This window comes from Anopheles merus, chromosome X (genome assembly GCF_017562075.2).
Source record: "Anopheles merus strain MAF chromosome X, AmerM5.1, whole genome shotgun sequence".
Taxonomy (NCBI): Eukaryota; Metazoa; Arthropoda; class Insecta; order Diptera; family Culicidae; genus Anopheles; species Anopheles merus.
The window spans coordinates 4,448,999-4,475,885 of NC_054081.1; the positions used below are offsets into that span (position 1 = coordinate 4,448,999).

General features: G+C 51.8%; 3 protein-coding genes across 10 annotated transcripts; 1 reads left to right on the plus strand and 2 right to left on the minus strand.

Moving 5' to 3' along the window:
* Nucleotides 1–83: 83 nt before the first annotated feature.
* LOC121590754 lies at nt 84–16,974 on the minus strand. Of its 7 annotated transcripts, none has more exons than XM_041910754.1 (6): nt 16,805–16,974; nt 14,653–14,707; nt 6,994–7,926; nt 5,799–5,908; nt 902–1,148; nt 84–827 (listed from the first exon to the last, which is right to left on the minus strand). In XM_041910754.1, exons 3-6 carry the CDS (start codon nt 7,831–7,833, stop codon nt 372–374), a joined length of 1,653 nt encoding a protein of 550 aa, XP_041766688.1. In that variant the 5' UTR covers nt 7,834–7,926; nt 14,653–14,707; nt 16,805–16,974; the 3' UTR covers nt 84–371. The 7 variants fall into 7 exon arrangements, with proteins under 7 accessions (XP_041766688.1, XP_041766677.1, XP_041766669.1 ...); XM_041910743.1 differs by lacking the exon at nt 16,805–16,974 and adding an exon at nt 16,583–16,784; XM_041910735.1 differs by lacking the exon at nt 16,805–16,974 and adding an exon at nt 16,583–16,784 and having other exon boundaries at nt 14,653–14,830.
* LOC121590741 (protein phosphatase 1H) lies at nt 2,255–4,895 on the plus strand. 2 transcript variants are annotated; one of them, XM_041910684.1, is made up of 2 exons: nt 2,255–2,787; nt 2,931–4,895. In XM_041910684.1, exon 2 carries the CDS (start codon nt 2,996–2,998, stop codon nt 4,859–4,861), a length of 1,866 nt encoding a protein of 621 aa, XP_041766618.1. In that variant the 5' UTR covers nt 2,255–2,787; nt 2,931–2,995; the 3' UTR covers nt 4,862–4,895. The 2 variants fall into 2 exon arrangements, with proteins under 2 accessions (XP_041766618.1, XP_041766609.1); XM_041910675.1 differs by having other exon boundaries at nt 2,260–2,787; nt 2,928–4,895.
* A 6,383-nt stretch (nt 16,975–23,357) lies between the features above and the next one.
* On the minus strand, nt 23,358–26,643 carry LOC121596019 (cytosolic endo-beta-N-acetylglucosaminidase). Its single transcript, XM_041920587.1, has 3 exons — nt 26,182–26,643; nt 23,712–25,296; nt 23,358–23,627 (listed from the first exon to the last, which is right to left on the minus strand). The coding sequence occupies exons 1-3, from the start codon at nt 26,213–26,215 to the stop codon at nt 23,432–23,434; spliced, it is 1,815 nt and encodes a 604-aa protein (XP_041776521.1). The 5' UTR covers nt 26,216–26,643; the 3' UTR covers nt 23,358–23,431.
* Nucleotides 26,644–26,887: the final 244 nt, after the last annotated feature.

The following is a 26,887-nucleotide window of genomic DNA, read 5'->3' on the forward strand; positions in this document are numbered from 1 at the left end:
CATCTCGTGATGCTCATGACATTTTGCAGCACTGGACATAACATTCAACAAAACACAAAGCATGCACATTGCACTTATGGACGGTAAACAACGGTAAAACAAAGGTTTATACAAATACTATACAATAGAGGGAAAAACAAACTCACACACACACATACAACACACACTCACACATTTACAATGTAGTGAATAACAGGAGGTTCGACTAAAACGACTAAAATCTGCTTGAGCAACGTGTTTTTTTGCCACGTGTGTAATGTTTTTTTCTTCTTCTAGTTGTGGGGCTAATCCCCCTCCCTCCCCTACCCCTTTTTCTCTTTCCGGTATTGGTAGCGGTAATGAAATTTGAGCCCACCCACGGCGCCACCCTCTCACATGTGAATGTCGTTGTACCGCTCGAAGTGCGTACGATGGTCGATCAGCATCAGATCGTGGTGGTAGGTGTGGGGCGGCGAGGATGCCGCCGGATGCAGCCCGCTGTTGCTCACGATGCTGCCGGTGAGCTTTTCCTCCTCCTTCGCCAGGTAGCTGTCCGCGATGTCCCGGTCCAGCCCGGTGTACGTGAACGTCTTCTCCAGGTCGGAGTCGGACTTGCGGCGCGGCCGCTGCTCCAGCTCGCCCGCCTGCTGCTGCTGCCGCTCGTGCTGGTTCATGCGCATCGTGGAGCGCTTCCGGTTGGCGCGGCTAATCTGCGCCTCCATCAGGGCGCTCTCCGGGTACGGCTGGTACTGGGGCACGCCCGGCGGCATCAGCCCGTTCGGGTACATCATCGGCGAGTTGCCCGGGGACGTCTGCACCGACGGGTATATCGGCATCATCGGTGGGAGCTAGTGGATGAGAGAGGGAGAGAGGAGTCGTATAGCACAACCGTGTACCGACCAGGCCCTGCCAGATCGCTTACCCCATTGCCCGCTCCCGCCGGCACCAGCATTACGCGCTGCGACGTGCCGGTGCTGTAGTTGTCCCCGCGGTGCTTCTCGCCGTACATCGAACCGTAGCTGCGCTTCAGCATCGTCTGGTACATCATGTCCTTCACGCCCGGCTCGACGTGCAGCGAGTTGATGTAGTCCTCCACCTTCTGCTGCGTCATGAACGCTTGCGAATTGCTGTGCATGACATTGTCCATCATCTGCAGCTTTTGTGTCGGTCTGCGAATGGGGGTGGGGAAGTAAAAAAAAAACGCATTTAAATTCGAGAACAGTTTGTACATTTTCTAACGGCCAAGCGGGAAGGGACGTTTGAAACGTTGAGACGCTTCGAGGAGCGATCGATAGAGGGCGCTGTCACAGCTTTACAGCATGACAGCTTGTCCGTGCGGTAGGTGCTGAGTGACGGCAGATGGTTGGTTGTTTCGCACTTATAATACGAGCTATACAGCCAAAAGAAGCCGCAACATCAATTTCATCAATTATTTTTTAATAGTTGCAACGACATGATCACAAAAGCAATGCAATGGCAATCAACTAGAGTTAAAAATTTCAAGTAAAAAAAAAAACAAAAAAAGAGAAAAAGGTATGAAAAATCAGAACCAATCGCAAATGTAATAAAAAGCTCTGATTTTGTGTACCTAAAGTTACTGGAAATTTAAATCAAGGGACAGTTGTTCATTACAATTTTTTTCCGCATTTTTTGGGCTTCACGATTTATTGTGAATTTATTTTCACACATTGTGTGTGAATTTTATTTGATGTTGGTGGCTCTCTACTGGGAAGGGTAATTATGAAACAGTTTTTATTCAAATCGAAACTCCTTTATCTTAAAAACAGGTTGATTAAAAAAATCAAATCTGTAAAAAAAATCAGAGAAAGATGGCTGTGGTTTACTCACACATTCCAAATTTCAAGTCAAATCGATTTGGCTACCCGTGTAATCGGTTGCCTGGAATAGGGTTAGTTTAATCTTCACTAACTCTCTTAATTCCAAGTTTGAATGTCTTCAACGTAGCCTTGTCACACCCAAAACAGATTCCGTTGAAATGTGTATTCTAAGGCGATTAAAAGCCATCAAATGCCTTCTAAGCGCCTTCAACAGTAGCAGGGATTGTATCAAAAAAAGAGAAAAAAAAACACAAAACGAAAAATGGATTTCATTCCCAAACATTTGGTACGGTCGTTGCCCACTGTGCGCATAGTGAGCAGCTTACGTCACGTCCCGCTCGCTCAGCTGCAATCATCTCACCCGTTAGTGAGCTCGCCCGAGTGAGCAACACATTCACGCAGCAGCCCGTTTGACAGCTCCGATCGAAGCAGACTGTGAGCTTGTGTGTGTGTGTGAGAGAGAGAGAGTGTGTGTACGACAGAAAGAGAGAAGAAACACAACCAAGTGACAGTGGGGCCAGCAGCAGCGACAAGTGCGACAAACGACACACGGCGGTGAAAAGAAAAAAAGCGACACATACACACACACACGCACACAAGAAAACAGTGGAACAAAAACATGAACAGCTAATCTTTTCGCAAACACAGCAGCAGCAGTGACCAGAGTGCAACGGAAGTGAACGCGGAAAAAAGCGCTGAAGCGGAGCGGAAGTGGAGGTGGTCACCGAGACGGCCTCCGGTTTGATTGCGATGGGCCAAACGGTGCTGGGTGCGGATTAGTGGCGTTTGCATACATGTCCGCCGCAGCCATAAACCGGGCGCTGAGCGAGGAAGAGTGGTAAAGGCAGGAGAAAGGGCCCTTGACCATTTGGCGTTCGACCAGAGGGTGGTGTGACCAAGTGCGTGCGTGTGTGTGTGTGTGTGTATTGGGAGGAAAAGCCTCCCAGACAATCCAGCGCTTTGATAAGGGGTAAGTGTTTCCCACCGCGGCGAGTTTTGCACAAGCATATGCGGCAAACACGCACACACACACATACACATACTAAATAGTGAATGTTTTTCTCGCCCCCCCCCACCCCCATTCCACCCTCTCCAATACATACGGCACAGAAGGAAAACATACGCTGCAACGAGCAACGCTTTAGCTGGAGGTTAAACGCTTCACCGTCAAGCTGGAGATGTTCAATCGCATCAAGAACAGGGTGCTCACCGTGGTGGCCCCTGACCAGCCGGCCCTACCGGCCGGCCCCGGTCACCAAGCGTACGGCGGTGGGGGCACCGCCGGCAGCCGCACCGGCAGCGCCAACAGAGACTACGATGCGGCCGGCGGCGGCGGCGGCGGCAAGCGGCTGCCGAAAAAGTTCCAGTACGCGCGGCCCCCCTTCCTGCAGCTGCTGACGTACGACGAGCTGAAGGCGAGCGCGGACCACAACGTGCGGCCGATCATCGTGCCGCGCGACATCTCGCTGCTGCCGTGGAGCACCGGGTACGCGGAGTGCGTCAACTCGGGCAAGTCGAAGTGGAACGAGGACCAGGCCGCGTTCCACCGGCAGGTGCTGTCGCACCCGTCCCGCCAGTACCACGACCTGCCGTACACGTACTTCGGCATCTACGATGGGCACGCGGGGTACGGGGCGGCCCTGGCCGCCGCCAACCAGTTCCACTACATCCTGCACGAGAAGCTGGTGGACGTGATCGATCTGCTGATGCCGCGGGTCGAGGGCGACGGTGGCGGGCTGGCGCTGCACGCGACCCTGCCCCACCCGAGCCTGTTCCACAAGCAGGTGTCGAAGGACGAGCTGATCGTGGGGGCGCTCGAGGCCGCGTTCGCCGATATGGACGCGGTGCTGGCGGAGGACCGGGACAAGTATCGGAATGCGGGCGGGTGTACCGCGCTGGTCGCCCTGTTCATACTCGGCAAGCTGTTCGTCGCGAATGCGGGCGACTCGCGGGGCGTGCTGTGCAAGCGGGTGCGGCGCCGGAAGCTGCTGCCGGTGTACCACCGCGCCGAGCGCAACGGGACGGGCGAGGAGGAGGAGGAGGAGAAGGAAGGGGAAGAGAAGAAGGAGGAGAAGGGGGAGGGAGGCGAGGACGAGTACGAGGTGGTGGCGGAACCGTGCTCGTTCGACCACACGCCCGACACGGAGCGGCCGCGGCTGCTGACGGTCGGCAAGCACAATCCGGCCCTGCTCGGCGGCGAGTACATCGCGATGGAGTACGCGAAGAAGCCGACGACGAAGGATCTGGGCGCCCGCATCCTCTACCGGCAGGGCGCGATGAAGGGCTGGACGTACAAGACGCTCACCGCGACCGATCTGAAGATACCGCTGATCACGGGCGTGGGCAAGCGGAGCCGCCTGCTCGGCACGATCGGGGTGACGCGCGGGTTCGGCGACCACGATCTGAAGGCGCTCGGGAGCAACCTGCCGATCAAGCCGTTCCTGAGCGCGCACCCGGACGTGGTGTGCTTCGACCTGGCGCAGGTGCGCAGCGAGCCGGCGGACGAGAACAGCGACGGCGAGTACGGCATCCTGGTGATGGCGACCGACGGGCTGTGGGACGTGAGCGAGTCGCAGCAGGTGGCGAACACGGTGTTCGGCACGCTCAAGCGCTTCCCGGCCGAGCGCCACCGGTACACGATGGTCGCGCAGGAGCTGGTGGCGCGGTCGCGGGGCCGCGCGAACGAATCGGGCCACTGGCGGCTGTCGGATTCGCGGGCCGCCGCCACGGTGGACGACATCTCGGTGATCGTGATACCGGTGCACCAGTACTACCAGGAGTACCGGGCGTGGACGCAGACGGTGGCCGCCCGCAACCGTGTGCGCAGCGCGGCGGCCAAGGAGGTGGCGGCCGTGCCGGAGGCGGCCGTCGCGCGCGACCAGCCGGGTGCGCCCGGGGCCGATCTCAACTCCGAGTCGTCCGAGTCGGAGCCGCCCGAGGAGGCGCAGGAGGCGGAAAACAATCTCAACACGATCAATGTGCCGCCGGCGGCCGGCAAGCCGTCGGCACCGTTGGGGCTCGCCGATGCGCTGCCGGCCAAGTAGGCGAATGGGGGGTAAGCAGCCGGCCGCAAACAACCCTTCCCTTCAAACAGAGACCCCAAAATGGCAAGAGCAAACGAGAGAGAGAGAGAGAGAGAGAGAGAGAGAGAGAGAGAGAGAGAGAGAGAGAGAGAGAGAGAGAGAGAGAGAGAGATGAGAGAGAGAGAGAGAGAGAGAGAGAGAGAGAGAGAGAGAGAGAGAGAGAGAGAGAGAGAGAGAGAGAGAGAGAGAGAGAGAGAGAGAGAGAGGGAGAGAGAGTGTGCGCGCTCAAACGAAGAATACAATAATCGTTATAATACGTAGGACTTGTAAGTTAAAAGCAGAAGAAGACGAAGCAAACGCACGCAAACGTGCGCTATATTCCACTGTGTGCTGTAGCAGGCTAGAAACAAAAAAAAAAAAACAAAAAACGGGACAGCAGCAAACGTCCGCATACATATATTATCTTAAACTAAAAACACGCAAACACCTTAATCCTATGCGCGCTAAGCGTTCACGGTGAGCGCGACCAGTATGTAGCATATTTAAATGAGGAAAAAGAAGATGAAGCAGAGAGGCAACACTCAAGTATTGGATTGCGCCGGAGGCGGCAGGCCCGGGGCACCCTAGAGCAATTGTGTAGAGATGAATGAAGAGAAATAGAAAAAAAAGCCCCACTTCCTGCACGGCGATAGGTTTGCAAGGATCTATCTCGGTTCATCCACAGCAATCTTAAAACGCTCTAGAGCAGAGGCAACACACACAGACACACCTCCTTCTTTTGGTGAGGAGGTAGCACGTAGGATCGATAATTATTGTCACATTAATGCTCCATTTGCAACAACCGGCAAGAACAAAACAAAAAATGAAGAAACTAGCAGAGGCTTACGGGAGGCTCTCGGCTTCAGTGTGCGTGTGGCGCAGACGCAGGAGTAGGAGGTTTATGGGTGCAGCAACTTACCTGGAGCAGAGCTTAAGGGCGGAGTAGTAGACGGAGAAGACGCTGATCAGAAAGTGGACGGCGAGCGCGACCAGCAGCCCCGTACCGGCTGTGACGGCGCCCCAGATGAGCTGCAGGCGCGATGAGCATTCCCCGGTGAATTACAAAGTGAGATGTGCAGTGATGATGGAAGAGAGATCAAGAGAGAGAGAGAGAGAGAGAGGAAGAGAAATAGAAAACAGAAAGGGAGTTATCAAATGTATTCGCTCACTTTTCCTAAATTAAAAAGATTTCTTTTGACTAACATTTTTGGGCTAGGCCTTCTTGCTTATATATTTTTTTTGAATTGCTGTACTTCCGGAATCCATGTACCGAAGTCCAATGTTCCAAGTAGTTAAAGTTCACATGTCTGTAGTGGCTCAAGACCCTGTACAACATGTCTACGCTAATCTCTGTAGGCTGGATTGCATCCAAGATCTTTTTTTTACCATTATTTAGGCTCTGTCCTTATATATTTCAATGTTTTGGAATCAGTCCTGTTTGTAGTACGTTTCTTCGTAGGCTATGTCTGTATCAATTACTCCCTGGTATTCTGGAAGACGCCGATTTCTTCAATGATTTCAACGGTTCTCAATTGCCCTGTTACGTTCGATTACGGTTACAGCCAGCACTGGATACGAATTCGTGAATCCAGTATTGTAGTTTAGTTCCTCAATCGGGACGATAGGAACTAGATTTAATATTTTGAACTTAGTAGATCCCGTCCGAACATTCGGAATCAAAATAACCTAGTTTCGTTTCGTTCCTTATCTTGTAACATCTTCCCAACTCTACAGCATTGGGCCTATTCCAGCTCCAGTTCCGACGATTACCTCATACTCACAACCTTTTCCATAATTTTCTTCCGCATCCAAACTTTGTCTTAGGCTTTATATTTAAACTGGCTCAAATATCTTGCCAGGATGTAGTTCCTGGCGACGTCTTTGCTTTTGTACCAATATCTCTTACCCCAATTGCTATTTCCGGTATTTTTCTTTATCTCTCACAGTCTGAGGTCTTGTGAATACTTCATCAGGCTTCTTTGGGGATTCTTCTACTACTTCAACTACTACTAACAACTACTGCTCTTCTAGCTCCCTAAAATCCTGCAGATTTTGATTCCTCTCAAAAGAGATATTCTTTTGATATCTCCAGAAGATACCAGAGTTTGACTTACCTCATCCTGCTGGGCCAGATTCGCATCCCGAACCGCCCCGATACCGGTCAGCGCCAGCCCGAGCGTGCTGGACGCGACGCAGATCAGGTTCACCGCCAGGAAGCCCGTCTTGGCCATCTTCACGTTCATCAGACCGAGCGAACCGGCAATGCCGGCGATCGCACCGCACCACAGGCCCGTGCCGGCCATCGCCAGCGAGGCGTTGCGCGCGATCACGAGCCCCCCAAGTGCGGCCAGCGTTACGCTGAGCAGCAGCTGGATCAGCCCGAGCACCACCGTCGACGGGAGCCGCTTGCGCTTGGCCGCACCGCCCGGCGTGTAGAGCAGGTTGGCCAGCGAGGCACTGGCCTGGGGTGCATTTTTGGTGGGAGGTACATCCTGCGGTGCGTTGCCCCGCTGGCTCTGTCGGATTTTGGCTTGCTTGTCCATTTTGCTGCCGGTGCGTACCGGGCGCCCTGTACCGTCCATTGCCGGTTTACCCGCGGTGACACCGCCATCGGTTCCACCATGCGGGCTGTCGGGCTGATTGCTTACGGGCGGTTCCGGCAGCTTGAGCGTTTGGTCGCCGGCCGGCAGCGGATCCTTGCCGTGCGGGGTGCTGTAGAAGTGGCCCGAATCCGGATACCCGTCGTGCTTGGAGATGATCGATATCTGCGAGTCGGTGAGACTGTTCTTCACGTTGTTCGGGTTGACGTTGTCGAAGACGGCCCGGGTCGAGGACAGCAGCTCGTCCCGCCGGTCGTCATCCATCGTGTCGCCCGCCTCCAGCCGGTCCACCAGCGACACGCTCGTGTTCATCTCGTCTATCTCCTTGCGGATCTCTCGCTCCAGCTGCTCCATGCTGCACGGGCCTGCGGCAGTCTGTCTGGGATGGTTCAGCTTCTGACCGGATCTGTCCGTGTGCGTACGCCGGATGACCGATCACCATGAAGGCTGCAACAATAAGAGGCACACAAAGGAGGAGCATTAAACTAGGGGGCTTGATTAGTGTGCATTAGGTTAGTTGTTGAAGAATAAGAGAGACGAGCTGGCTGGTTGTAGACATTACTGAGGTTCAGGGATGGGAAACATTTTTTTTTGTCAGAATCGGTCCCAGCTAGCTCAGAATTCGATTCTGGAAATTTGGAATCGATTCTGGATAGTAGATACGGAATCAGCTTCCGAAATCGATTCCGGAATAGTACAACCGGAATCAGTTTCTACAGTAATTCTCATGGAGATTCCAGGACTCACTCCGATTCGGAAACGTTTAATGGCAATTCCAGAACAAATCCTGATCCCGCAGGCAATTCTAATCCCGGATTCAATTCTGATTCCATATCTGGAACTGAAATCGAAGTCAACATTGAAATCGTCTCCAAAATCAGATTCAGTTCCAGAATCGAAATCGGCTCTGGAATCTGAACTCCCACCACTACTGAGGATCATTTGTTCATTTGTTTTCGATCCCTGAAGATCCCTTTGCACTTTCGATGTTCCAAGATAACGTGTATAATATCTTGGAGCCTCAGAAGTGGTCAGGGATATCATCTATACTCCACATCCGTCGTTGTTCCAGTAGTCCCGCGTGGTTTTAAAACATGAACTTTGTCAAGTTGATAAATGTTGAACGTTGGATATGATGTCCCCTAGAAAGCTCGATAAGATGGATGCTACAGGCCGAGATGTAGGATGTAGGAACTCTAACACATGAAGGCTTTTGATGCTAGTACCTAGTCATCTTTCATAGACCTATCATCTACAAGGTTGTCCAAGGCACAGGTGACAGGACTCATTATTTCTGCAGTTTTTGCAAATATCTTGAGCAGTTCTCAAGCTAGGCTCAAAACGTTGATACCATTCGATAAAGAATCTTTCTCAGCGTTGATTTGTCTTTTTTTCTTTCAAAATTTAAGGTTATTACATCTTATCCGTTATATCCGAACCGTCCGTTAAGGCTATACCCGAGATAGATCTCTACACTGGCAAGATACTTTTTTGGTTGGAATCGAAACGAGACTAGAAGAATTGTTCAGTACCGTCTAGCTTCGCGTTTGGATGTAAAAAAAACACACACACACACTCCACAAGAAGCATTATGTGGCGTGTAGCATCGAATGAAACGCATTGCTGCCATCCGTTAGTCCTATCGAAATGCCCAATTCCATGGCAATCGTTTCGAAAAACTTTGAAAACCCCCCGTAACGTAACGGACGTGTTTCATAACACAGTGAGAGAGGGAGAGAGAGTGAGACGGGGGCTCATAAAATATTAATGCCATTCCAATCGGCTGCATATCGACGCGCACATTATGAGCCCTTGCCGGGGAGGGGGGTGTTTTTTTGTTCATTCAATCCCCCCGCAATAACCGAAACTCAAACCGAAGCACGCCTTTTGAACACTTTAGCACACTTCACAGTGCCGGAAAATGGAAACTTTATTTGGAAAGCGATGTGCCCTCCTCCCCGCCCCTCCGCTGCCTGGGCACTGGACCTCACACCTAGGACAACGGGTTTTTTTTCTGTCCCCATCGAAAAAAGAAACCATCGCCTGAAATCGGGGTTTCTTCCAGTTTTCATCGATTCGATCACTACTAACCGGGGTTTCGATGGCACTTGCACTAAAAAGGGATTGATTTTCTTTCCTTGCCCCCGTTTTTTTGGGGGGGGGGGGGGGGGGGGGGGAGTGAGGGTTGTGTGCGTATGGCGATTTCCCTATTGGGGAGGGGGGTTGTGAGAGGAGCGCATCGAATCGAATCCGCCTCACGTTACATGATGTTCGAAATCTCCAAAATTTTTTTGGGGTAACGGGATTGCGTAACCGCCAACCGCGTCACTATCGATAAGCGACGAGGTGTTTTTTGATGGTTCAGGGTTTGTTTTTTTATTCGGGTCTCCTCCTCCGCTTCTTCTGCTGCCACTGGAAAGCTGAAAAGCGCTTCATTTCTCACCTCGAATTTCTACTTCCGTGGTTCCGTTCGCGGCCCTCCCCCGGGGGTGTTTGCGGGCGCGCGAGAGCTTTCGGTGCCAATGGGGGTGCGATCTACCGGATGGCAGTGATGCCGCAGACGGAAGATCCCAACCAAATAAGCCACAGACACACACACACACACACACACACACACACACAAAGAAAAACAAAATTAACGCACCAATGTGTAATGGAAAGTTTGGAAAGCTACGATTTTCGTGCCGTTTGGTTTTGGTTTTGCTGCCTCCAATGGCTGGCTGGCAGATTGGGCCGCCCGTTTGTTTGCTCTGCTCGGCATCAGCTCCCGAAGCGAAATTGGGACGGCCTCGAGGGAAAGGGAAAGGGCAAGAAAAAAAATGGAAAAACAAATCATTTCCTCGCCCGCGTCCCATTCCAGGCAAGCACTGGGAAATGAAAGAAAACGAGCACTTCAAACAACAGCAGAGAGAGAGAGAGAGAGAGAAAAAAAACGTTGTCACAGTTGGCCGTCATTTTGGAAAAGGGTGGTAGGAGGGGGAAAGTGTCATTTGCCGTAGCCCAACATTCCCACCGGCGGCAATGGGGGCTGGTGCGATGCCGTGCGTCCCCGACCTAAGCATCGTTTTTGTTGTTTTTTTTTTGTTGGTTCGCGCGGGAGTGGAGGGGTGGGTGTCATATTTTGTGGGACAACAACAATGCAACCATCACGCTGCGTGAAAGTGGCCCATGTCCCCCCCCCCCCCTTTCCCCTCCTCCCACAGATGCCCCGAAAGTGCAGTGCCGATTGCAGTGCGGGTTGCGTTCTGGTCGATTTGGTCGGTTACGGTAGGCCCCCACACTCGCTGATACTTCCCTTCCGAACGCGAAGGAGGCGGGCGTGCGCCACCGGTTTGCCCTCGAAACTTTACACCGCGCCTGTGTGTGTGTGGGTCTGTGTGGAAAGATTAGCGAAACCGCAAGAAGGGTTTTTGTGCCAACGCCAACGCACCCGACGCTCGCCAGCACCACCGCAGGCGGGCAGTGGGGAGGGAAAGGGTGCAGCCAAAGAATCGGATCGCACAGGAGAAGGAGAAGGGTGGGGGAGGGGGGGGGGAGTGTTAGAAAGGAAGGAGAAATCGTGCGATTGGCCACTTGGCGATCAGAATGTGCAATGTGGTCAAGATGGAAAACCGTTTCGGAAAGTTGGTTTCCGATTGTGAGAGTCCGATTAATTGCCACACACGTGCCGCGTGATTAGTTTCGCCCAGGAATGTGCCGAACACACACACACACACACACACTGGTGTTGAGAAATTGTGGCTGGCGAGCTGGCCGGTGCGAGCGCAGTTCAATTAGCTTCATATTATGCTTCAGCGGCGCGGCAGTTTGGAGCATAGGCCCTTTCCGGCCACCGCAAATCGTTTGTTTATCTGCCGATCAGCGGGGCAATCGCCGCCAATCTTGGGCAATGCGCGGGCGATATCGGTGCGGTGATACAACCGTGTGCGGCGACTACGCAATTCCCGCTGTGGTGCGCGCAAGGTGCGCTCTAGAAGCTCTGGAGCTTGTTAAGCTCGTGATAACCGGGACCTGAGGTGAGCGGTCGGACCCGTAAAGGGCGTAGCACTTAATTTGGCCAGTATGTAGCTTGTGCGGTTTATATTTGAAAGTTGCAGAAGCAGGTTAAAAAAAACCGCTCCGAAATCTTTTGCAGAAAGCTGGCATAAAGGGACGTTAAGAGGTATATAAGAATATAATAATATCTTGGGATGCTGAAAAAGATTCAAATGTACTCTGCAAAACGCTCAGAACATTTGCAGGCTCGCATGTTGGAGGTTTTTGGAGAACTCTGGAGAGATCTCACGGGTTGTGGAATTCTAGGAAATGTCGTATTGGTAAGCACTTAGCATGCAGAGTTCAACATATAACCAACCAGAGCAGAGCTTTTCAGGTTGCACGGTTCATCAATAACTCTTGGAGATCTGCCCGTGGAGATCTTGATACAATTTCTACCGTAATGTTACGTCTTATTCATTATGTGAGCTTCTTCATTCTGAGTAATCTTGTAAGCATAGGTACTGCAGGACCCAAAACGGAGCTTAAAGCGTTTTAATATGAAAGTTTCTAGCAATTGTTACACTATGGACGAAGCTTAGAGGTAAAATGTTTTGAAGATTAATCGGGACCTAAGAGGAATTCTGTTTATTTAAGGTCTATTCAAGAATATCAACAAACGAAAGAGATACTTAAGGTATATGGAACGTTAATCGTTTTTAGAGAATTCTGGAGAGACCTCACAAGTTGTTGAATGCCACCAATATCTTATTGGTGGAAAGTTCACGTGAACCATGAAGAACTCAGCATACAATCAACCAGAGCAGCTTTTAAGGCTTCACAGTACCACAAAAACTCTTGGAGTTCTCCCCGTGTTCTAGACCATGGAATAAATTCTACCGTAATGATATGTATCTATCTTTGAGTGAGCTTCAGCATTCTGCAGGATCATTTGCAAACGTAATGTAGGACCCAAAACCAAAGCTTGAAATGTTTTAAAAATGAAAGTTCCTTAACTTCGTCGCAGCATGGACCAAACTCTAGAGATTGGAGGTAAAATATTTTGAAGAATAATGGAGAACTGAGATTTAAAGCTCTACTCAAAAATGTAAATAAATTAAAGAGAAGCTTCAAGTAAACGGAGGTTGACTCAAGATTCGTTCAGAAATGTTCGAAGTGAACTAACTGATGTTTCTAGAATTATAGAGTCAGGGTCAGTGTCTCCTCAAGCATGTGTCAGCAAGCGTTAACCTAATCCAACACTTTCTGACATAGATCCACCTGGAAAGATAAAACGTTTTGGGAGTGGCGTGTGTTAGTCTTGCCACTGCCCACCTGGAATGCTTATTCAAAGCGTGCCGTTACGATTGCTACACCTGCTCGACCTGTCACAGTCCAAGTCCAGCCGGGCTGCGTGGTTAGTGCGTGGTGCATTTACGGCTATGCATGAACAAGCATGCAAACAAACAATAAAAAAAAACGCAACCACACAGGCAGTTTGGATATTGCTTCTCTTGCTTTTCTCTCTCTCTCTCTCTCTCTCTCTCTCTCTCTCTCTCTATCTATCTCTCTCTCGCTCTGCCCCAAACACCTCTCAAAAGGCTAAGGTGCGTGCCGGCCAGGGTACTATTATTTAATTCCTTTCCATTTTTATTACAAAAGCCACACGGCTATTTACGTAAAAATAAAAACAACCATTTGGACCGTACGGTTGACCGCTGCACGATTGCGATAACCGGTTCATGCTTCGCGTTTTGTTGTATTTTTTTTTGTTCACTCGAATCGCTTTAATCCACCCTCTGGGTGGGTCTGGTCGGGACACCTCGTGCGACCTAAACATTCAGGCAAGTGTGACCTCCTCGGCGACTTCTCGCCCCTGCGCGCTTTTTTTATGTAAAAAGGAGGAGAATGGAAGCCGAAATACACACACGCGTACGGGACGATTAATAAACATAAAAAAACAACCACAAAAAATCCACTTTCATTTTCTACAAATCAAGGGAGCCCTGTTACAGCACATCACTGATAGTGTGAATTTTTAACTATCATTTTTTAAGGGTGATTTCTGATTTTGTTTTTTGATGATTTTGTAACGAATTTTTGTATCGATTATGGTACCTTTACTGTCGGCAGATTGCCCTCAGTGCAGCGCACGATTTATTGAGGCATTTTGTGCCCGTCCAATAAACGGTACCGCGTCACCTGTTCGTGGATGGAATTTGCACAAACGGACAAGGCGACGAACCCCGGCCGATCGATATTGATGGCCAGCAAAGGCTAGCGCGGTAAGTGGCAGTGGAGAGAGCACACAACAAGGGAAAATGACAAAGCAAACGCGCGGATGCGGAAGCCCCGGGAGCGGGTGAAGGAGTTGCGCTGAGAAGATTTACGATTCGCGGACCTCTGGCCACAACTTTCTTCGAATCGCTTTCGATTTAAGACGCGCGTCCGCAGCAACCGGGGGAGATGCGAACGATCGATAGATAAGTAATGGAGAAGCAGCAACAACAAAAAAGGGAGAAAAAGAAGGAAGCAAAGGGAGGAAGCGTAACCGAGCGAGGGAATCACGGGCGGCCAACGAGAGGGAAAAAATGCGCGCGAGAATGTGATAGCAAATAACGAAGCGGGGGAAAGTTGTATTTATTTTATGCGGTTTGTTTTCGTCGTGCATTTCGTCGTCGTCGTTGTTGTTGTTGTTGTGATGGTGGTGTTTTTTTTCTGTTCGCCCGCAGCCAGTTCCTTTTTTCGTAATCGAAACGAAAGCGAAACCCAATCAAGCCCGATTGCAAACCGGCCTGTGGGGCTGCCCTGTGCACGTTTGATGAGCGATTGATTGCTGCCGGTTTGGAAAAAAGCCTTTTTGTTGTTCAGCCAAATGTACAACGCTTCCAACTTGATAAGTTGTTTATGGTGGTAAAGATTTATATCACACTGAATTTATAACAGCCACAAAACAACAACCGCGATGTGTACGAATGTGGTCGCCAATTGCTCTCTCCTGCTTGCTGGCACGGCGTAGTCTAATTGATAAGAGCACCATACATCAAACGCCAACATAAAGCGGCTTTGTTCGATTCCCAAACTTTCTTTCGTGTTTATTACTTTAAAACATTGTTTTCCCTAGCTTGTTTTCTTCCCTAGCGGATTTAGCCTGGACTTTGTTATTGGTGTAGAAATAATTGAAATGTTCTCACTTACCTCAATAAAAAACTGTATTGCTCACTTTTCACTCCAATAATTCCGTGTGCGTTTGCTGCTTCCGCCGAATTGTAGGAAAAACCGATTTGGAGAGAAGAAGGAAAAAAGCACACACACAAAAAAAACCAAAATCACACAACTTGATATTTTCTTCCAGTTGGATGTAATTATTATGATGCTGCTGGTGAGGGTGAGAGTGAGAGGCTGCATTTTTGGTTGATTTGAAGAAACAAGGTTCGTTGCTTGCAGAGATGGCCACACATCGGTGTGGTGTTGTTGCTGTTGTTGTTTGATCGATGTTGTTTGGAAGTTATTACTTGCGAGGGGGGGGAATCGAGTTCGTCGTTTCTTCCCATCTCCAATTTTTGCACGATCCTTCCCTCCTACCTCCCACCCCTCCCTCGCAAAACAATTGCTTCCTTAGCGAGCGGAAGGGGACGGAACTGTGCGCAGTGCAATTGCAGTTCGCGGATGCTGCGCGCCACAGATTGGACCGGCGGTGGTACCGGAAGCGCTCGCAGCACGGCGAAACAGACGGGCGGAAAATTAACGAGCTTTAATGAGCGTCTGAAGGCATGGGGGGGGGGGAGGAGAAAAAGAGCGAGAGAGAGAGAGAGCAGACAGGGAGGCAGAAAAAGAGAGATAAACCGCGGCTGTTTGACGACAGGAGGAAGAGGAAGGCTAATCTTTGAAAGAGAAACTATGCTAATAAACAGTTGCTCCAATCAGCGGCGAAATTCATCCGGCGAAATAAACCTCTTGGTGGTGCTGCCGGGTTTGATCAGGTTTTATTGGAGTGTTTTTTGGAAAACCAAAAAAAAAAGCAAAGGTTTCGTAAAGCAAGGGAGAGATACCTGTGACTTTGCCTGCCTATTTAGCTGAGGGCTATGGCTATGTTTAGAGTGCAAAAAGCTACGATGTAAAAACAAAAAACAAAACAATAGCCCACTGTAAATTAATGCACTTCCTGTGACCTTTCCGACGGTCAAGACTTTTTGGGAAGGTTCGTCGCTTATGCGGTTCACGCCAAAGCAAATAAATCTTTTCCAGCCTGAAGCGAGCCTGTGAACCGTTTTGTCGTGAGGAAGTGGGGAGTTTGTACGTCTTGCGGAATGAGCAGCACAGGTCGAAATCTACTAGGAAAAGCATCAACTATTCCAAATACGTGATCTTTTGCACATCCAATTCCCAAAACCGACACATGCTCGCTCTCTATACCAAAAAAAAACCAAACACACAAACACCTGCAACATAAATCCCTCCCAACCGCAGGGAACACTCTCGAAGCACACACGCACTTGGCTCGGCAGATTGTTTTCCCCAGTCCCGTCGCTTTGCCGGACGAGTTCGTCGCTTGGGGATGGTTTCGTTTTTGTTGTTGTTTTTTTTGCCACCACGCATTTGGACATTGCAATCAAATCACACGCACCGCCGTTCCCTTTCGCTTTCGCTTTCGCACACAGCCACCGGATCTTCATACACACACACACACAGGCACACAAATGAGAAAACGGGACAAACATTCGTTATACACACAGGCACACCATAAACGACAACAAAACCCAGGCAACGGGGGAACCCATATGGAACGCCAAATGGGCGACGGGCCGGATGGAGGAATGCAGTGTCCGATGCAAGATGCACTTCCGGGAGCGATGGGAATGGTTGAGATGTGTTTTTTTCCCCTCTACCATCCCCGTTTTTACTGTCCGGGTCCGAGCAGACGGTTGTTTTGTTTTGTTGCACCCGCATACCTCAGCAGCACATCCGGTTCGAAGGACCGAAATTAGCTCGTGTTTGTTTTGGTGCTGACCGTGTGCGAGCTGACGGTGCGCAATTAAAAATGACAAACAAATCGCGACCGAACTCACCTTTCTCTTGCTGCTCGGTACCCTACTGCGTGTTTGCGCCAAAAATTGCCCTTATTTACCAATAGAATGGGAAGCGCCTCCCCCTTGCGTATACTGTAAAGTGCCGAGACGTCGACGCGCGCAAATCTTTCACTTCCTTCGCCCGAACGACACACACACCACACACGACCGTTTCGTAGCGCGGCACACTGAAAACTAATTCCGCGCTGCGGCCGTTTTTTTCCGGGCCACCTTACCCAGTGGCGCAAGAGAAAACCGTCCCGACAAAACACCCCGCTCACCTGAAACGGCGCGCGCGAGCGAACACATGGAAGGGAGGCCCGCGGTGCCGCGGTGGTGCTGAAGGCTAGCTAGGGGAGTGCGCGCGGGCGCGCGCTTCGTAGGTTCGAGCCCGCTTCGCGCTTCCCACTGCTGCGCGTCGTGCATCCGTTTGTGTGCGAGCGACAGACCAGACACGCACACACCAGCCAAGAGCGTTTTGCTCGCCGTCTTTCGGTGTGTATCCGACTCCCTCTCTCTCTCTGTGGTGTGCGGAGACTCGTCAGAGAGATGGGGTTTTCTCTCCGGTTTTCATCTTTGGCCAAGATTCACGACAGTACTGCCAGCTTGCATGTTGCAATCCCACTCCAGTGCTGCTGGGCCCGGGTATGCAAGGCGACCTTGCACCGGGTGATCGGGTAAAAACATGTCTTCTTGATTTATTTTTATTGCGCTCTGGCCTAGCTAATGCGAGGCATTTTTTTTGCATCATACGTTCTAGAAGATCTTACACTTAATTAAGGCTTAGCATAAGGCGCAAATAATGAGAAAAATAGAAAGAAAACGCTCCCATTCTAGCTGCTCGAACAAACAAACAAACGATTTCAGCAGGTAAGCGACGAACCCTTGCATATTTCAAAAATGCTTTCCTTTCATTTTTTCCATCATTACAACAGTCGCTCAAACAAAAGCTTTGCATATAAAATAGTGCTTTAGATTCATTTTTTGTTTTGTTTTGTTTAAGGTTGAAATACATTGTTACGAAATTAGTGCTCCCTTACCAGTGCGCTTTGAAGGATCAAATCAATGAGGTTTCAATTTTAAAACAAAATTTGCTTCATCTTTTGTGGCAAGATGACTCTTCTTGCCACCCTCTGTCACCTGCAGCGATAGTTTCCAAACCGATGAAATTGTACGAGTAAGCGACGAACCTTCTAATTTTTTGAAAATGTATCTAATTTTAGTGCGCAAATTTTAAAACCAACTCGCACGCTGCGTGCAGCGGTATACGGTGCGTAAAACCGAGGGGTGTTTCCAAAAAAGCGAGATACAATTCACACCGTTCAAAATCCCGCACGGATCGATGGAGAGCCCGCTGAAGGGCATACCATTTCGACCATCTCAGTATAACAGCATCATCAATGGTTAAGGTCGGCTAGATGCCGTTTCCCCCGGTAACGTCGACTTCTTTTGCTTTTTGATTGGCTGAAAATCCCTCTCCCTTTCCCTGCTCCGGCTCTGAGCACCGTTCCATCCGAGTTATGTACGCTGCACTGCTGACGCCGTTTATCCGTGCGCTATCGGTTCGCTCAATCAACGCAACGCTCGCTACTAACGGTCGGGAAACAAAACGTTTCTTTCACTGGAGTGCGTTCAAGTGCATCCGAGAGATATGCACAGTCACCACACAGGTAGGAGGTTAGTTTGCAGGGAGGGGAGAGGGGGGTGGGCATTGGAAGCTACCCCCGGAACCTTTTGTCCCTGATACGCCGCGCCGCTTTTACCTCGTTACGCGCACGCGGCAAAAGGGTCAACTAACGCTATTCCCGTCGGTCGCCGCCCCTCCCCCGCTGGAATGGGTGAAAATTTTGGGATATTTATTAACGTTGTTGTTTCATTCATAAGCATTTGAAATGGCTGTCAGTTGCACGTTGACGCTCGATTGGGTGCCAATGCCACCCCAATCGCTGATTTTGTGTGCTGCGCACGTATCGGCTTATTTTCTGTAAATTATTTTAAGGTGAATAGAAAAAAGTAGGGAGAGAGGGAGGTTGAGGGAGGGAGCGTGAGGAAACAGAAAATATGCCAAGTACGGTAAGCCCTTAAAGCTCGCCTCCACACACACTGGACGCTTGTCAAGCGTTTGTCACTGTGTAGAGAATTGTACAAAAGAAAACGAAAGACTCCAAGCGACAAGCGACGAACCTTTTCATTTTTGCTTCTCTCACAGTGGAGAGGACAAAAAAAAAACAAAATCACGATGCCAACTGACAAATCCGGTACGACCATATGCGTATGGGAAGAGCATACAAACACACACACACACACACGGACGCACGCAACATTGTAATGCAAAATACGGGGAGAAAATGCGTGCCATTGCGTGGCACGATCGCGTCACCAGAATAGGGCTTGCGTGATCGTTTGCTGGCACTTTGCAGTTTGGAGAGCAGCGCGCACACTTCCGCGAAGGCAGAAAGTTTCGCGAGCGTCTTGCCACGCGTTGCGATACACCTCACACGCGGGTTCGAACCATATCACAGAGACGGACCGCAGAAAGGGTCATAAAGAAAAAGCATCATAATAAAACCGAGCAAAGGTACATTGATGATGACGGAACTGGTTCATCGCGGTGGTTCATCTTCGCTGCGGTGCCCGCTGAGATGCGCTTCACGTGGGCCACTACGTTACGATCCGTAATTAGAGCGCCTTCATTAGCACCCTGCTGAGACTGCCGACGCCACACGAGCACGAAACGTCACGAGCCCCGTCTTCACGACCCCTTTCCACCCAGAAGGCAGAGTTTCAAGGTATGTTAATTGTTTCCAAAAGCATCGTACTACACGCTCAAAACCGTCCAAGAAGCTCTAGAACAAAGGCAGCAGCATCGCACACACAAACACACACACGAATCTTGGGTGCAAAGAAGGGGTTCGTCTTCTGCAATGCGTTCGCCCACGGCCTTCGCTAGCTCCGTTCTGTAGCCCGGTTCGCCTGCTACCTTTGACCCGGTTTCGTTGCATAAAGAGCACCCGGCGGCAATGCACAAAAGTGGGAGGGGAAGAAGCACTTGCCGCACACGCTTGGGAAAGGTCATGAGCGTCCCTTCCGGGTCGGGGGTTCGCCCAATATGTGCAATTGTGTCGTATGAGATAAACGTGCGTGAAGTAAGATAATAAAGCAAGTGTAGCAAAATAGAGCAAGAGAGCGAGAGAGAGAGAGAGAGGGAGAGAGGGAATGCCACATTCTCCAAACCGGCTGTTAGCGTCAAAAGATCAGGTTACCACCCCTGCTGGAAGGGATGCAGCGATGCTCGTTTTACTTTCGAGCCGTTGCTCCGCACAACGCTGTGAACGTTCGTTATCGTCACTGTCGGTCCGAGTTGAATCGCACACATACACACACACACACATTTCCTCTCTGATGGGAGTCGCCGTCCGTGGCGGAGCGGTTCAAAAGATGCACTTCCGTGCACTGCGCCCAAGCACGAGCGATAGCGAACGCGGAGCGGATGCAGCGGCCAACTCTGTGTGCGGCTACGATAAACCCCCGCGCAAACGGGGGCAATGGGTGGCTGGCGTACAGCAAGAACGGTTCGGGGCAGAAAGTGTTCGCCTCGCGCACTGCCCCACCGAAAGCCGAACCGAGCGGTGAAAGTGGTGGCGAACGTGCGCGTTTCGCTTTTTCTTTCCATTTTTGGAGTGCCAATTTGGTGCGCATTGGGTGGGTCAGCTGTTGACGAGCGCGCGCGCGCGCGACACTAGTTTCGCGCGCATTTGCATACACGCCTTCGCTGGTCTTTCTCTTTGGCCGCTCCTGATCCGGCAGCAGCAGGAAGTGCCTCCCCCAAAACGAGCGTCGTACGACTGACCGTTCATCGGGCCGTCTTCTTTTTTTCCCCCCATGTTTGGTTTGCAGTGCGGGGAAACCGAAAGAGCTCCAAAATGTGGCGAAAGAAAGTTCCAACGAGATGGACACCCTGCTGCTCCAACGCAGTTCACATTTGTTTGAAAGACAGAGAGGGAGAGAGAGAGAGAGAGAGGCGGAAAGAGCTGGACGCGAAGAGGAAATCTTCACTCACATGCAGCACATCGCGAAGCAGCCTCCTCGTAACTCCGATGGCGAGGCAAGGGAGCCTCCGTGGGAGGAGTGTGTTGTGTTATGTATCCGTCTGCATCCTCGCTCTCGCTATCGCCGCAATGCTGTAATCGTTGTGGAGGCTGTGTCGCGAGCGATAGGCAACCGAAGCGAGCAAGCGATTACGTCGAAGAAGAAAAAAAGGGTTTTTGCTACACTGCGCAACAACCAGTTGCTGCTGGAGGAAAGTCCAGCCGCATACCACGTTTCGACACTGTTAAAAGGCTCCCGTTTGGTGAATTTCTGCTGTTCCTTACATTAGCTCAAACAACAGCAAGCTCGATAATCGCTTGCTTTTGTTGGGGGTTTAACGCAGCAAACTCGTCGGTGCCCGCGTGGTGCTATTACAAAGCGGTCGGGCTTGCGAGCGTGATGGCTTGAGTTCGAATCTAGGGGGTGAGTCTGCTGTTACAAGTCATCACCATTATGGGACTTACTCACATTCAATCATACAAAATAAATGACAGCAAACAACACGGGGGATGATGATCCCTCTAGTGATGTGCTATTTGGAGCGCACCCACGACTCCGATCCGACTTCCGGCTATTGTTAGCCCGACTCTGACTCCGGCAAAATCTGAACCACTAGTTCCGCCCGGAGTCGCCCAGAGTCGTTCGGAGTAGAAGTCGTCCAGAGTCGCCCGAAGTCGTTTGGAGTCATCCGGAGTCGTTTGGTGTCGTTTGGAGTCGGCGTCATACGGAGTCGAACTCGTCCGGCGTCATTCGGAGTTGTCCACAGTCGATCGGATTTGACCGGAATCGGAGTCGGTCGGAGTCAACGGGAGCCATCCGGTGCAAATATGCTTGCGATTTAGTTGTGCATTTCAATTCAGTTTTTTGTCTTTTCTTTGGACGTGAACTTCGTATGCAGGCCATTGATTCCAAGGTCGATTCGGGCTGACTCCGGAAGTATCAGACTTCAACCGATTTTGGACGACTCCGAATGATTCCGGACGACTCCGAACGACTCTGAACGACTAGATCTACAGGCTACTCTGGACGACTCCGGACGACTCCAAACGATTCTGGGCGACTACGTCTGCAGGCTACTCCGGACGACTGCAGACGACACCGGATGACTCAGAACGACTCCAGCCGACTCCGAATGATGACTACGTCTGCAGACTGCTCCGGACGACTCCGGATGACTCCAGAAAACTCCTACTCCGAGCAACTCCGGATGACTCCGGATGACTCCAGCCAACTCCGAATGACTCCAGTCGACTCCGAGTAACTCCGGACGACTCCGAACGACTCTGGACGACTCCGGATGACTCTAGAAGACTTCTACTTCGAGCAACTCCGGATGACTCCGGACGACACCGGATGACTCGGAACGACTCCAGCCGACTCCGAATGATGACTACGTCTGCAGGCTACTCCGGACGACTCCGGATGACTCCAGAAGACTCCTACTGCGAGCAACTTCGGATGACTCCGGATGACTCCGGATGTCTCCGGATGACTCCAGCCGACTCCGAATGACTCCAGCCGACTCCGAATGACTCCAGCCGACTCCGAATGACTCCAGAAGACTCCGAGCAACTCCGAATGACTCCATCCGACACCGGATTATACCGAACGAATCCGAATGACTCCGAACGGTTCTGGACAATTCAGTACAGACCTACCTTCCGGAGTCGGATCCTAAATTATTGGACTCCGAATTTACGCCAACGTTACCCATCACTAGAACCCTCACAATAATTATATCACGGGTTCGTCGTCTACACCGTGTCTTTCCGGTTTTCTTTGGGGATAGCGCAATTAAACCTTTGCTCAAACTCTTCGCTTAATCTTTCGCTCCCCGTCTCCCTGTGCAGAAAGGATGAAAAGTGAAAGTATTTAAACCCTACTCTCCCCTCTCATCCCTCTTCCCTCCACCCATCACACTCTTCAGCACACATTTTCAAGCCCTTTTGTGGGATCAACGCGTGTGTGTGTGCGCGCCCGTTTGGTTCACCATGGTGAATGGCGAGCAACACAACAGCAGTTCGCGCGCCTCCTCTTGCAATCGGAGGGGGCCATTCTCTCATATTTACGCAACCGCACATCATCACACACTCCTAGACAAAAAAAAAACACATTCCATGCGCTCACTTTGTCGGAGGGTTTTATGGAGTGCGCGTGTGTGTGAGTGTGTGTCGTTAGCTTTGTCCAACATTCCAACCGTATGTGGTCATTTTTCATCCTCACGCCAAAACTAAAAAAAACTTCCAAAAAAAACAAAAACCTGTTTGCTTCCTCCCCACAGCCACAGTGTGTGAGCGTGTGTGTGTGTGTGTGTGATTGTGTGCGGATCTGTAATTTGAATCCGAAACGGCTGGACGGATTGGCCCCGCAGGGCTTTGCTGGGCAGCTGGGAATGGAATTTGCCGGCCATCGCTTGTAATTAGCATTCTTTAGCGTGATGTGCGTATTGAAAGCATAGGACGAGAGAGAGAGGGAGAGCGTTTTGTGTTGGCATGCAGGGCACAGCTCCAGTTGACATTGAAGCGCAGGCGGACGGCGGCGCGGACTGCACACTCTCTAAATGCCAGCTTCGACAGCCAGAGGGCGAGGGTTGAGGGTGCTGTAGTACTGCCTCTCAGCAGCTGGAAGCAGCTGGAAGCAGAGAGCGCCATCGCCATTTATCTCTCCAAGGTTGATTGAAGCAACATTGAGCCCGGTGATATTGTTTCTTGCGTTTTTTTTGCATCGAGTCCGTTTGCCAACATACATGCTTCGGTTACACGTTTATTGCTAGCCAAGAGAGGGAGGAAGTAAGGGGGGAGTGGGAGGTAGCGGTAGCGTTACTCGGGACGATCGAACACCAGTACGGTGCGCTGCAGCAGACGGTCCCGGTGGGCCGGTATGCCGGCCTGCAGATGGATGGCACCGAGCAGTGCGTGATCGTTCTCGTGCGCGTCCGGCTCTTTGTGCAGCTTGATGCCAATGTCCACGATCCGTATGCCGACCGGCAGCCGCTCCGCCGACAGATAGTAGTACCTGTTGTGGGTGAAAGAATAAAGAAATAAACACAACTTTAAGGGCGCTACCCTTGCCACAGCAACCCTGCGCACTGCAACCCACCGTATGTCCCACCCGTTGACGGTGTCGGCCAGCGGGAGCTGGGACGTCGCGCCGAGCTTCAGCAGCTGCAGCGACTGCTCCTTGTCGAGCGGCAGCGCGCGCACCTCGTTGCTCCGCTCGCCCACGTGGCAGTCCGCGTTGGCGCACACGATGCGCAGGCACTCGTGGCGCCGGCCGCAGTACGCCTTCAGCACCAGCCCGAGGTCGATCGCGGTCGGGTTGCTGCGCCGGTGCGCGTAGCACACGATCAGATCGTCGTCGCACGGGAAGTCGCACGCGAACAGGCGCTTGTCGCGGGCGTCGTTGCGCAGCTTCAGGCAGGAGCCGCCGTCGAGCGCCCCGTCAAAGTGGTGCGTCCAGTGGGCGAGCGGGTCGCTGCGCGTGCCGTACTCGAGCGGGGGCGTGTACGGGATGGTCGGCTGGAAGTGCTGCTTGGCCAGGTTGAACCAGCACTCGGCCGATTGCGTCCTGCCCAGCCGGTTGTAGAACTTGCCCGACCCGAGACAGAACGAGCTGTAGAACGGGAGCTGCACGGGGCCGCGCACGTACAGGTGGCGCCACAGCCGGTTCCAGAAGCGGTCGTTCATCTGCAGAAACAGCACGTTCCGGTCGTCCGGCTCGAGCCGGTCCCGGCGGGACGATTCCTCCAGCGACTCGAACGTCCAGCCGGGCGCGAACAGTGCGACCGAGAACGGGAAGCTCAGCACCTGCTCGAGCGGGGCGTGCGTGTCCATCTGCGCCTTCTGGCTGCGGCCGAACACGTCGATCCCGACGTACACGTCCAGCCGCCGGTCCGGGCAGTAGTTGCGGATGTAGCTCTCCGTCCGCTCGAGCTTCTGCCGGTCCCAGGCGTAGTTGAGGAAGATGCCGTCGCACGCGAGAAAGAACGTGTCGTTCGCACTGTTCAGCTCGTTCTGCCACTCGAGCCGGCCGGTCTTGGCGATCGCGTCGTACCAGATGACCAGGCTGCCCGGGATCTCCGCGTGGCACCGCTCGGTCAGCAGCTGCACGAAGTCGCGCAGCAGCCCGACCTTGCCCGTCTCCAGCCCGCACTCGATGTTCAGCAGCCAGCCGTGAAACTGGCACACCTTCGACACGGCCACGAGCGCTTCCACCACGCGCCGCATAAACTCCTCCGACTGCAGGATGTCCCGCAGCAGCTGCACGTTCTTGTGCTCCACGATCAGCGTCCCGATCACCTTCACGCCGTTCCGGTGCGCACAGTTGAGCCACTGCAGCGTCGGCACCGTCACGAAATGGTGGCTAAAGTAGCAGAAGATGTCGATCGCGGCCCAGTTGTAGAACCGATAGTCGACCCAGCGCTCCTCCCCCTGCACCCCGTTGATGTACCGGTCGTTCAGGTAGTTGCCCTTGAAGTCGTGGCAGAGCAGGACCTGCGGCCGCGACTCGTTCGCCACCTGCGTGACCGGCCCGTCCGCAAACTCCAGCACCTGGTAGCGGTCGCCGAGATGGCGGGACCGGGAGCGGGGCGCGATCGGCTCGACCAGGTTCTTCCACGGGTGCGGCCCCTGCTCGAAGTCGAGCAGCGCCTGCAGCGTCAGGATCGGTTGGCACATTTGCGCATCTGCACGGGAGGACATGCTGTGAGTGACTGGTTGCGCGGAAGATTCGCACAGCGTGAATGCCAGCGCAGTGAACGGGAAGAGAGCAGCGGCGCCCGATAAGCGAGACGAGCGCGCTTCGCTTCTTTTGACCTAGTTGGGTTGCGCTGCTGCGGCGGCGCGTTCGAAGCGTTTATCGCGCTACAGTCGCAGCAACAGCGGTACCGTGCCGAGCAGGCTGCTGGGGGCGCGCTGCATGGTTTGCAGTTTGAAGGCCGACCCCCATCCACCAACCGCTGCAGTGTTTAGGCGCAGTATGCGCTGTTGTTCTAATGCATCGCGCACAAGCGAGGATAGTGCAGTTTTTATCAACACAGAAAAGGCGATAACCGCTGTTCGTTCAAAGTGCCTCCCATTGTGGAGGTTAGAGAAATTTAAATAAAAAAAAAGGAACTGCCCACTATTAATGCTGGACTGGACACACAAAGAGAAAGAGAGAGAGAGAGAATGTGTGTGAAGCAGTTGTTACTTGCTCAGTCACGTGGCAGTTGGAGGTTGTGGGCTTGAGCTCTGGGACGCCATTGCAGGGACCGCAAAACCACACGCTTCTGGTTGTTGTGTCTCACATGGACAGAGTGCGGTGGCTGGAGCGTTTGATTAGATAAAATTCTACAGTTTACAAAACATTACAAAAAAAAAACTCGCTTTTGTAAGAGTAGGATTTGCTTTCGTCTTCCTTTCCCTATTTGTTCCGTGGCCGGCAGGTATTTCCTTCTCCGAACCATTCGCTCCTAGGCGCAATCAGCTTCGCAAAAATCTACAATTTACAATCATTCCGATCAGTAGCTTCCGTTCGATTGCTGGCTTCATACTGCACACTTGCCTATCATACCTGCGACACTACTTACGTGCGCTATCACAGTCCGTTTTCTCCTCCTCCATGGCGTACCGGGCGCTTTGTTGTGTGTTGGGCACCTAAAACTACACGGAAGCGGCGTCCACGCAGGCAACTAGTGTGACGGAAGGCAGCCTACCGACTGATAACACACAGCAACAACACAGCGACACACAGACCCCCTTCCCCCAAAATACTGTTGCCAACCCGTCAACGAAACGGCTTCTTTGTGTGTTTTTCGGTTGCGGTTTTTGGGCTGTCGGCGGTTTGGGATGGGCAACCGAAGCGAGTCCAAGCTGTCATTCCGCTCGGTCGCAGGGGTAGTGTTTTACATTCGCTTTTGTGGCACGAAGTTTCAAGCAACGGCAGCAGAAATGGTTAACCAATACTGTCTATACAAATTTGAATCGGCCGTAGGGTACTTGTTTGTTTTTCACAGCCGATGCTCTCGTGGTTTGTTTACGTTTTGGTTGGCCAGTTTTTTTTTTTTTTGGTTTGACTCCAGAAACTGTCGAAGCTGTCAAATCGTGCCGGCCGGCGGTGTGGCCAGATTTGTTTTGGCGGTTATCGGTAGGAGCAAAGTGGGTACCCTAGAAACAAAGAGCGCGGTATTTTTAACATGGTATTCCCGTATTAGATTAAGTAGGTGGAATTGGTATTCTTCTGTTAAGACCGTTGCGAGCGAGTGATTTGACATGAAAATTCTATTCGCAAGTGTA

What these genes read in the sequence shown, in the direction of transcription:
- LOC121596019 (XM_041920587.1), bottom strand. Translation starts at nt 26,215, where the DNA reads ATGGAGGAGGAGAAAACGGACTGTGATAGCGCAC. An exon ending in AACGGACTGTGATAGCGCAC is followed by an intron (nt 25,297 to 26,181) that starts GTAAGTAGTGTC and finishes CCTCCCGTGCAG; the next exon opens with ATGCGCAAATGTGCCAACCG. An exon ending in GTCAACGGGTGGGACATACG is followed by an intron (nt 23,628 to 23,711) that starts GTGGGTTGCAGT and finishes CACCCACAACAG; the next exon opens with GTACTACTATCTGTCGGCGG.
- LOC121590754 (XM_041910754.1), bottom strand. Translation starts at nt 7,833, where the DNA reads ATGGAGCAGCTGGAGCGAGAGATCCGCAAGGAGATAGACGAGATGAAC. An exon ending in ATCTGGCCCAGCAGGATGAG is followed by an intron (nt 5,909 to 6,993) that starts GTAAGTCAAACT and finishes TCGCGCCTGCAG; the next exon opens with CTCATCTGGGGCGCCGTCAC. An exon ending in CGGCGGGAGCGGGCAATGGG is followed by an intron (nt 828 to 901) that starts GTAAGCGATCTG and finishes CTCATCCACTAG; the next exon opens with CTCCCACCGATGATGCCGAT.
- LOC121590741 (XM_041910684.1), top strand. Translation starts at nt 2,996, where the DNA reads ATGTTCAATCGCATCAAGAACAGGGTGCTCACCGTGGTGGCCCCTGAC.